General features: G+C 46.0%; 1 protein-coding gene across 1 annotated transcript in view; it reads left to right on the forward strand.

The window, feature by feature from the left end:
* DNAH11 (dynein axonemal heavy chain 11) overlaps positions 1-11,047 on the forward strand; it is a 725,796-nt gene that overhangs the window by 714,364 nt on the left and 385 nt on the right. Inside the window, exons 80-81 of the mRNA XM_029589065.1 lie at positions 2,381-2,493; positions 10,454-10,594. Of these exons, the coding sequence (XP_029444925.1) occupies positions 2,381-2,493; positions 10,454-10,594 (254 nt within the window). The remainder of the gene's footprint in view (positions 1-2,380; positions 2,494-10,453; positions 10,595-11,047) is intronic.

Here is an 11,047-nt window from a genome sequence, read left to right on the forward strand (position 1 = left end):
AGGAATGTGAGAGGCTCAGAGGCTACCGTCAAAACAAAGAGAGAGTGCCAGCCTTCAGTGTGTGTATGTGTATGAATGGGAGCTTGTGTGTGAGAATGGGTGCCTGCCTGGGGGACTGTTTGTGTGAGAGAATGAGTGCCTGCTTGGAGGTTTGTTTGTGTGTGTGTGTGTAAGAGAGAATGGATGCCTCCCTGGGGGTCAGTCTGTGTGTGTATATGTGAGAATGAATGAGTGCCTGCCTAGGGGTCTGTGTGGATGAGAGCCTGTGTGTGTGTATAAAGGAATCTGGGGGAGAGAGCTTTTGTCCCTCCCGAAAAGGGAGAAACAGTGCCTGTGTACGAGTGTGTGGGTATGTATTAGCAAGTATGTATATGTATGAGAGATAATGAACATGTGAGTGTGTGTGTGTGTGAGCAAGAGGATAAAGTCTGGGTATGCCCCTAGGCCCCTAATCGTCAACAATCTCAGGGTGACTGGAAATCAAGTTCCCAGGTATGGACAGCAGGTCCTTTTCTTTATCATTAGTTTTAATTATTGGGTGTTATTTGATGTGTGTGCTGTTTTTAAATATTTTATTGGTGCTTGGGAAATTAATAAAATATTTATATGACTTTAATAGATGTTCTATTTGTCAGTAGTTTTGAAATATTCTTTTATTAGTATGATTCTATTATTATAATTGATGCTTTGTTTCTCGATTTTGTTTAAGGAATGGTGGTTCTGTCATTGTTACACTGTATATTGGGCTCAAATGATCCTCTTCATCATAATAGGTGTCAGAGGAAATGTTATTCAACACTTTTGCTATCTTTCACCTTATATATAATCATTGGTCTGCGGCTACATGCCAGATTTTCTTTTTTTTGCAATTAAAACATATCATAAATTGGACAACAATCAAAAAGACTTATCTTGTGATTTGCCACCTATAGCAGGAAAAATGCCAAATAGCCACCATGGAAAAGTTTTTTAAGAAAAACCCATCTCTTCTCAGCCCAACATGGGACCGTGTTTCGAAAGATTGACACCACTATGCAAACCAGCGTTTAATAGCACCCTGATGAACAACTGTTGAATTTGAAACACACAATTAAGCTCTGGAATTTGTTGCCAGAGGATGTGGTTAATGCTGTTAGTGTAGCTGGGTTTAAAAAATGTTTGGATAAGTTCTTGGAGAAGTCCATTAACTGCTGTTAATAAAGTTGACTTAGGGAAAAGCCACTACTATTACTGGCATCGATAGCATGGGATCTATTTAGTGTTTGGGTACTTGCCAGGTCCTTGTAGCCTGGATTGGCCACTGTTGGAAACAGGATGCTAGACTTGATAGACCCTTGGTCTGACCCAGTATGGCAATTTCTTATGTTCTTACGGGGAGAGATTTTGCTACAGTGTAGTGTCTGTGTAGGGATCTATAGCAATCGGGTTTGTTTCGTGTTCCCAGTACGTGCTATATTTGTATTCTGGGACTCGGTGTAATATTTACAGTGCTGCTTTTTCTTGTTTGAGTTCTTGGTGTTATTACTATTATATTATGGTAAGTTTGCAGTATAGATTTTGAGTGTCTTTTTTTTACAGTGTGTCTGGCAATGGGAGGAGTTTGTGCTGCTATTACTGTGAGGTGCCTGTCTGGATGTGGTGTGGTATCTATCTCTCTTTGTATATATCTGATTGCGCCTATCAGCAACCTGAAGAGAATCAAAACTAAAATTTCGAGCTTCTGGCTGGCAGCTTGATTGCCTGCTATTTGGCAAACTCTTCAACAGCCAATTGGTTGGTGAGAAACTTTGGCATATATATATATACACAAATATATATTATATACAAAATGTAACCCAACACAGGGGGGATCCAACAAATTTTATGGATGGAAGGGGGGCTGAGGCTCACTCCTGCTTTAGAGTACAGAAAGAATGGATGGAAGGTGTTCTTGTTAGAGAATTCAGAATGGTGAGGGCGGAGGGGCAGAGAAAATGGTACTGCTCCCGATACCCTACTCATACACCTTCATGTTTCTTACTGGATCCACACGTAAAAGCCCTCAAAGGAAACAATGAGGAGCCACATCAGGCAGCCCAAGGGAGCCTTAACATTGGGGCACTAAGACATAGGCAATTGTCTGGATAAACTTAAAATAAATCTAGCCCCCCTCCCATGGTAAAATATTGGGACAGTGGCACAACTTCTTGTACTTTGTACGATCCTGGTATGTTTTAGAGTGTATTGAAACCAGAGACTAGTTGTTAAAATTCTAGTTAAAAAAGAGGTGGAAGGGTGCCATCTCAAAAGATGCAGTTATTTTCTAGCATGCTATTCTTTAGTGAATGTAATTTTTCAAGTTCTGAATAAACCACCAGGTTTTGTTTTTTTCCCCCCACAGGATTAATGACCTCCTTTTAAGATGCCGGGAGCTTGACACATGGACACAAGATCTTGTGCTGCCCGCAGTCGTGTGGCTTCCTGGCTTCTTTAACCCTCAGTCCTTTTTAACAGGTAGGTAATAATACTAAAGGTTCTGCTTGGCTGTCATTTAAATGAGTCCCTACAGACATTAACTATTTAAGAGGAAAATGAACAGTGCATTCCAATTTAATTTATAAGAAAATAGTGTAAAGAGAAAAAGACAAAGGCATGACATTTTACAAAAGAGTCCAGTAACTGGTTTCACTGGGGTTAGCAGCATCATGAAGGACTTTTCTTTACAAACCAACAAGTCTTGAACGAGTAGATGTGACTCTGTTATTTACACTTTCAAATAATAGAAGGACTAGGGGGCATTCCATGAAGTTAGCAAGTAGCACATTTACGACTAATCGGAGAAAATTCTTTTTCACTCAACGCACAATAAAGCTCTGGAATTTTGTTGCCAGAGGATGTGGTTAGTGCAGTTAGTGTAGCTGGGTTCAAAAAAGGTTTGGATAAGTTCTTGGAGGAGAAGTCCATTAATGGCTATTAATCAATTTTACTTAGGGAATAGCCACTGCTATTAATTGCATCAGTAGCATGGGATCTTCTTAGTGTTTGGGTAATTGCCAGGTTCTTGTGGCCTGGTTTTGGCCTCTGTTGGAAACAGGATGCTGGGCTTGATGGACCCTTGGTCTGACCCAGCATGGCAATTTCTTAAGTTCTTATGTACAGTGCGCGCCGGCGAAGCGCACTGTTAACCCGCGATTGGACGCGCGTTTGACATGCTAGCTTTACCCCTTATTCAGTAATGGGGTAATAGCGCGTCAAAAACGCGCGTCCAACCCCCCCCCCCCCCCCCGAACCTAATAGAGCCCGCAACATTCAAATACATGTTGATGGCCCTAGTAGGTATTCCCGCGCGATTCAGAAAGCAAAATGTGCAGCCAAGCCGCACATTTTACTTTCAGAAATTAGCGCCTACCCAAAGGTAGGCGTTAATTTCTCCGGGCACCGGGAAAGTGCACAGAAAAGCAGTAAAAACTGCTTAATATCATGGCGATATTAAGTCGGAGGTCTTGAAAGTTAAAACAAAGTTTAAAAAAGAAAAAACTGAAATCGACCCAAGACTCGCGGGTTGAAAACCGGACGCTCAATTTTGCCAGTGTCTGGTTTCCGAACCCGTGGCTGTCAGCGGGTTTGAGAACAGAGGCCAGCAAAATTGAGCGTCTGCTGTCAAACCCGCTGACAGCCGCCGCTCCTGTCCAAAGAGGCACTAGGGATGTGCTAGTGTCCCTGGTGCCTCTTTTTACTGTGGGCCTTAATTTAAATATTTTTATTTACTGTATCGCGTGCACATGACACTGGCCTGTGCGTGCACCGGGAGGGTTCGCCCGCTCTCCCGAGACTTTTACTCTATCGGCCCGCAGGACCCTTAATTAAAAATAAGAATTAAAAAAAAGATTTCGTCACCAGCACCCAATTTGTGGTGCAGGGCCCAATCGGTATGCTGCTTTGTTAAATATAGGAAGGACTCTAACCACTGTCTCACAAGATTATAATCATTTCCAGAGCAATGAAACATTTATACAACTCTTGTGGAGATTTCAACGTCAGTGTTCCTACATCTTAACTGCATGGATCAGTAGTCCAACTCTTCCCCTAGAGAGAAGCTCTTTAACTAGTATTTCTTCAGCAAAAAAATAGCTTTTATCCTCAGAGTGGACTGGGGCATTTTCCAAAATGAACTATAATCGTAAAATACACCGAGATAGTATTTGGAATGCTACACACTATATAAATGTTTTAAAAATTCTAATTGTTATAATGGTGGCACATCAGCACTACTGCAGTTCTTTTATGTTAAATTTAATTTTCATTAATTGATAACTTCCAGAGAAATATTTCCCTGCAACCTGATGTACACATTTTTCCAGATTTAATGAAAATTGCATTGTGATTTTCAAGAAATGGTAATGTGCAAAAAAAATATTGTTCTATTATCTCATAAATTTCTTTGAATTTAACCCAACTTGGAAATCAGTGTGCCTCTTGTAGGTTTTTAGGGTTCATGAGAAAGCAGAGTTGCTTACCTGTAACAAGTGTTCTCCGAGGGCAGAAGGCTGGTAGTCCTCACACATGGGTGACATCATCAAATGGAGCCCCGATGCAGAAAACGTATGTCTAAGTTTCTAGAACTTTGCCTAGGCACACTGAACATGTCCAGCATGCCCTATATCACGCATCCAAGCGGGATTCCTCTCCAGTCTTGTAACATAGAATTACAATGAAAATAAAAAATAGGAGAAACCCAATTCCACAGGGTGGTGGGTGGGTTTCATGAGGGCTAACATCCTGCTGTCCTCTGAGAACACCTGTTACAGGTAAGCAACTCTGCTTTCTCAGAGGACAAGCAGGATCGTGATCCTCACACATGGGTGAATCCCTAGCTCCAGGCTGCGCCCCAACACAAAAGGGAATCAGCAGACACCTAACCAGGTGCCAATGGGCACAACACCACCAGTGCTATTTGCAAAGGAGGGGGGAGACATTTGGGTTTAGTCTAACAGGCCCTAGGTCAGGAAGAGCTGGGATCTACACCTCAAACAGGTTCCAAAGGACAGACTGTCCACACCTACTGTCACGTCAGCCATCCCTTTCCAGACAGCAATGTGATGTGAATGTGTGGAGAGAACACCACATCGCAGCCTTGCAGATCTCCTCACAAGTGGGCCACCAACGCTGCCATGGCTCTGACAGAATGAGCCTTGACATGACCCCCAAGATCCAGTCCCACTGGCCATAACAGAAGGAGATGCAATCTTCTAGCCAACTGGATAGTAACTGTTTGGCAACGGCAACAACCAACCTATTCTTATCAAAAGAAAGAAAAAGTTGGGTGGTCTGTCTATGGGCTTCTGCCCACTCCAGATAGCAGGCTAAGGCTTGCTTGCAGTCCAAAATGGGCAATGCTAGTTTGCCTTGGTGTGAATGGGGCCTGGGAAAGAATGTTGGCAGGACAATGGACTGGTTAAGATGGAAGTCAGATACCACCCGAGGCAGGAAATTAAGGTGTGTATGCAAGACTACCTTGTCATGATAAAACTTTGTGTAAGGTGGATAAGTCACTAAGGCCTGGAGCTTGCTCAAGTGACCGCCCCCAAAAATATGACGTCAGGTACTTCAGGTCACAGGTATGCAACAGCTCAAAAGGAGCTTTCATCAGCTGAGCTAACACCATGTTGAGGTCCCAAGACATAGTGGGAGGCCTTGGGGAGGCTTCAATTGAAGCAGGCCCTGAATGAAACATACTACTATAGGATGTACAGAGATGGGCATACCATCTACACCTTGGTGGTATGCACCAATTGCAACGAAGAGTTGGTCTTTAAGACAGCTTCCGATAAGTGTAGAAGCTAATCAAGAAGCAGTTTTGTGTGGGGCAGGAGAACAGATCTCTGGTCTTCTGCTCAAGCCACACGGAAAACCTCCTCCACTTCAGTCCACAGGACTTTCTAATGGAAGGCTTTCTAGAAGCCATCAGGACCCAAGACACAACCTCTGAAAGATCAAACAGCTGCAGGATTAACCTTTCAACATCCAGGCTGTAAGCGACAGGGCTTGGAGGTTGGGATGCCACAGTCTGCCTTGATCTTACATGATGAGATTTGAGGCAGTCCCCAGATTGATCGGTCTCTGGCTGGTTAACTCCTGTAGGAGAGGAAACCAGAGTTATCTCTGCCAATGAGGGGCTATGAGGATCATAGTCCCGCTGTCCTCACAAAACTTCAAGACAGTCTTCACCACTAAGGTAATCAGAGGATATGCATACAGAAGACCCTTGCCCCAATGACGGGTGAGGGAATCCAAAGCTGGTTTGCTGTTTGACTTGCATAGGGAGCAGAACCAAGGCACCTTCCTGTTGCAGGGGATGTGAACAGATCTACATCCAGGTTCCCCCAGAGTCGGACTATCCCATTCACTACCTCCTGGTCCAGGGACCACTCATGAGGTCTGAAGGCCCGACTCAGCCTGCCCGCTACCACTTTCTCATGCCGGCCAGGTCCATGGCCCTGAGCACCATCCCATAGGACAGGGCCCATGACCAGATCTGGACCGCTGCCTGACACAGAAGGTACGCTCCCGTGCCCTCCCTGTTTGTTGACATTCCAGATAGTTACATAGTTATCGGTTTGGATCAGGACGACTTTGTTGGACAGCCGATCTCTGAAAGCCCATAGCACATACCTGATCGTCCAAAGCTCCAGGAAGTTGATTTGACAAGAACATTCCTGACCAAACCAGAGTCGCTGAGCCCACATACATGAGCTCCTCACCCCAGAGTGGATGCATCCGTGGTTAGGACAATTTAGGTTTGGGGACTTTGAAAAGAGATCCCCCCCCCCGTTCCAGATATGAAAGTACCCACCACAAGGACATGAGTCCTGGAGAGACTAGGTGACTTGGATGCAATCCTGGAAGCTCTGAGTGGCCTGGTACCACTATGACCTCAGGGTCCATTGAGCTCTGCCTATGTGTAGACGTGCCAAGGGAGTGACAGACGGTTGCAGCCATATAGCCCAACAGCCTAAACATGTGCCAGGCTGACACCTGCTGGCTCTGCTGAATCTCTGCCATGATAGTCATCAAGCTGACGGCCATTTGACAAGGCAGGAAGGCTTTGGCCTGAGCTGTGTCTAGCAGCGCCCCTATGAAGTCCAATTGATGGGACAGGCTGAGACAGGACTTTGGGCAGTTGAAATGAACCCTATTGACTCCAACACCTGCATGATTAAGCGCATGGACCTGGCGGCCCCTACCTCAGATGTGCTTTGACCAGGCAATCATCCAGACAAGTGAAAACATGTGCACCCCCACTATGGCCAGGCACTTTGCGAAGACTTGTGGCATTGACACTAGCCTGAATGGCAACACCCAATACTAGAAGTGCTGTTTTCCCACCATGAATCTGAGATACTTCCTGTGACCCAGGAAAATCTCAACATGAGTATATGCATCCTTTAGATCGAGGGAGCGTAGCCAGTTCCCTTTTTGTAAAAGGGGGCTCAAGGTGCCCATGGAAACCATCCTGATCTTTTCTTTTTTTAGAAACTTATTCAAGGCCCTTAGGTCTAGGCTGGATCAGAATCGTCCTGTTCTCTTTGGAATCAAGAAGTAACTGGAGTAGAATTCCTACCCTCTTTGCCCTGGTGATAAGGCCTCAATGGCCCTAGCCATTAAGAGGGAAGAGAGCTCTGATAGTAGTACCTCCTGAGGCATAACCGGCCCCCAAAATGGGCACACAGGGCAATTTGGCGGGACACCCCATAGATTCAATTGGTACCCACTGGACTGAGGTTATACTGAGCCACAGGTTCACAAAAAAACCACAGCGATTCACCTACTTTCCCTGTGACCCAGTCAAAACCCCATCCCTGGCATTGACTGAGGTACCAGCTGGGGTTTGGGGGCGCTCTGCTACCTGGGGTGGCCACAGGAGCCATGATGCTGTTGATAAGGGGCGGAGGATAACACTTCCTTTGGCAAAAGAAAGACTTCCTTGGCCCCAGTCTTGCGGGCCTCCTAGAAGAGGAGGAGGTATCGGAGTGTTGGCGGAGAATTGTTGGAGGGTTTCATGTGGTCTCGAAGTTGGGCCATGGTATCCCTCACCCTATCTCCGAAGAGATTCTCCCCAGTACACGGCCTGTCAGCAAGTTGTTCCTGTACCTCTGGGCAAAGATCCAAGGTTTGCAGCCATGCCATTCTGCAGGTGCCGATTCCTACTGCAGAGACTCTCACTGCCATTTGGAAAACATTGTAGGTTGCTCAGACCCTGTGTTTTCTGTATTCCAGATGCTTATGCACCAGTGACATGAGGGTGTGCTGCTGCTGTTGAAGCAGCTGCTCAGCCACCTCCCGCACCTGCTTCCAGATATCCCCCCAAGTACTGGCTTGTATAGATCGGGTAGGCAGCGGTGCAGGTAATGAGCATGCTGCTTTGAAACAACTTCCTCCCAAGAGCATCCCTCACTCTATCGCCCTTCCCATGGACACAAAGGAATGGGGTCCAAGAGCACTTGGCCCTTGAGGGCGGATTAGACCACCACTGACTGGTGGGGCAGCTGATGCTTATCGAATCTGACAGCCTTCTGGACAAGGCAGACCCCCATCCACCTTAACGGGAGGCACTGTGAGGGGGTGTTACCATATCCTCAGCAGCAGTTCCTTAAGGATCTTGTGCACGGGGACCACCACAATCTCCTTAGGAGGCTCTACGAAGAAGAGGATCTCAATCATTTTGTTCTTGGCATTCTCCTCCGTTAACTGAAATGGGATGGCTTCCGCCATCACCCTCACAAACCCTGCGAAGATCAAGTCCTCAGGCGGAGACTTCCTTTCCTCCTCTGGAGGAGAAAGATTTGATGGGAGGTCCTCTGTGCAGGACACCGAAGTATCATCCCTCCAGGCATCACAGGCTGCCTCATCCTAGCTGTAAGCAACAGGGGATGAATCCCTAGGTGTACGGCCTTCACCCAGAGGTGCAGTCACCGGTAAAACTGGACGGGGGTTGGCATACCATGGTGTCTCTCTGCTGGCCTCAGTGGAGCTTCCTCCTTGGCGGAACAGGCGACGACCATTATATATTAGTGGGGGGGGAAACCTCTGTGTCATACTGGGCACAAATGCTGTCCCGGGAACAGACGACAGCTGGGTCGGTAATGCACCAATTAGTACATTGAGCTTCTCCAGAAGCGGTACAAGAACAGGCAAGCACTGGGTCCAGTGCCATCTGTGCCTCAGGACTGAAATTCTGCAGCGCCAGTTCCACCACCCACTGGACCTGTTGCTCCAGCTCCTCCTTGAACGTTGCCGATGCCAACACCGACTGGGAGAAAGGAGGGGTGGCCAAATCTTCTTCAATCCCTTGATGTGGATCGGTGACTAGCATCAGGACCGGTGGAGACTGTTGCAGACCCCCGGCACCAATGGAAAACTGGCCCTCCTTGCTGTGGGTCACTTCGGAGGCTTCACAGCAAAAGCCAGTGCATCTCTGTGCCCGGCCCCGTATGCCGATGGAGACTGATGACAATGCTTCTTCAGCTTCTCTCAGTGTTTGTGCCTGTCTTTCCCCTGTGCCGAGGACAACAAGGAGGAGCCTAGAGGAGATTGACGATAGTCAGTCTCCTGCGCCCCTATCCACCGAAGGAACTGATGGTCCTACCGATGTCGATGGCTCAGTGTCCATCGGTGCGGCTCCTTGATCGCTCGATGGCTTGGACTTCAACCCAAAGAGCTGATCCATCTTGTTGAGTCAAAACAGACGTCCTTTCGGGGTCATCTGTGCACATAAGTGGCAACCCCAGATGTCATTCAATGGCCCCAGGCAGAGGACATGTATCTCATGTGGATCTGTGATGGATATGGTCCTCGCTAAAAATCAGATGTGGCCATGTTGGATGAAAAAAAAAAGGGGGGCATAAAGCACAAACAATAGACAGTGGGCACCGATGCACCGTTGCCACAAAAGGAAGCTTACCTGAATTGCTGAAAACCCTATCTAGGAGCACTACACGAATGGCAACGGAACAGCATGGAAAAAAACCGCAAAAAACAAGAAAATGGAAAGCTTTCCACAAGGCCAAAAACAGCCAAAGTGAGCTCACTCACACTATGAGGCTTACAGCCCCGCAGAAAAAGACACACTGGAGAGGGACCCCAATTGGACGCATGGTATAGGGCATGCTGAGCATGCTCAGTGTGCCTAATTAAAGTTCTAGAAACTTTAACATATGTTTTCCACATCAGGACTCCATCTGATGATACCCATGTGTGAGAACTACCATCCTGCTTGTCCTCAAAGAAATCTGACTTCAAAAATCCCAGTCTGTGTGTAAACAGGAAATGAGTTTGCACTGTAGTAACTTGCTAACTTCTATGGAAAAACAGATGACCCAAAAATTGTACTGTTAGCATCAAAGCCATGTCAAAGTTAACAAAACTACATTTGGGGAGTCCATTATGTACTCAGAAGTTTTGGTCTTTTTGTAAGCAATTATGCAGAGCATAGCACGCAAGAATGAGTGGCCTTTGGATAAAATGTGTTTGACTGTGGATGTTACCAAAAAGACAAAAGAAGATTATGGCCACCCTCCAAGGGAAGGCGCCTACATCTATGGACTTCTTATGGAAGGTAAGTGCCTCGTCTTTATAACATTGATGGTTGCCATTAATAGCAAATTATATTCCATAAGACTATCATCAAACACTGATCTATTATGGAGGGACACTGGAAAGGCACAGGGCTGTTCTTTCACCCCAATCTTTTCCTCCTCTTCAATACATGCCTAAGAAAGAAGGAATCAGGTTACAAGATATCGAATCAAAATGTTGGTGGTAACATATCAAGCAGCAGAGTAGTAAGAGCAAACTTATGCAGGGACGTTGCTCTAATTATCTGAAGTTATTTATCTAAGTTTAAAACTAAAATGTAGTTTAACAAATTAACTAATTAACTTTCCTTTATCACCATACTTTGCCACAGTTGCTCTTCTAATTCCAGCAACAGGAACAGCAACGCCTCGAGGCATGTTCAGTATACGTTTGGTCCAGCCATACTTTTTACTTTCTCTGACTTTGGATAACA

The sequence above is a fragment of the Rhinatrema bivittatum genome, chromosome 2 (assembly GCF_901001135.1).
Source record: "Rhinatrema bivittatum chromosome 2, aRhiBiv1.1, whole genome shotgun sequence".
Classification (NCBI taxonomy): domain Eukaryota; kingdom Metazoa; phylum Chordata; class Amphibia; order Gymnophiona; family Rhinatrematidae; genus Rhinatrema; species Rhinatrema bivittatum.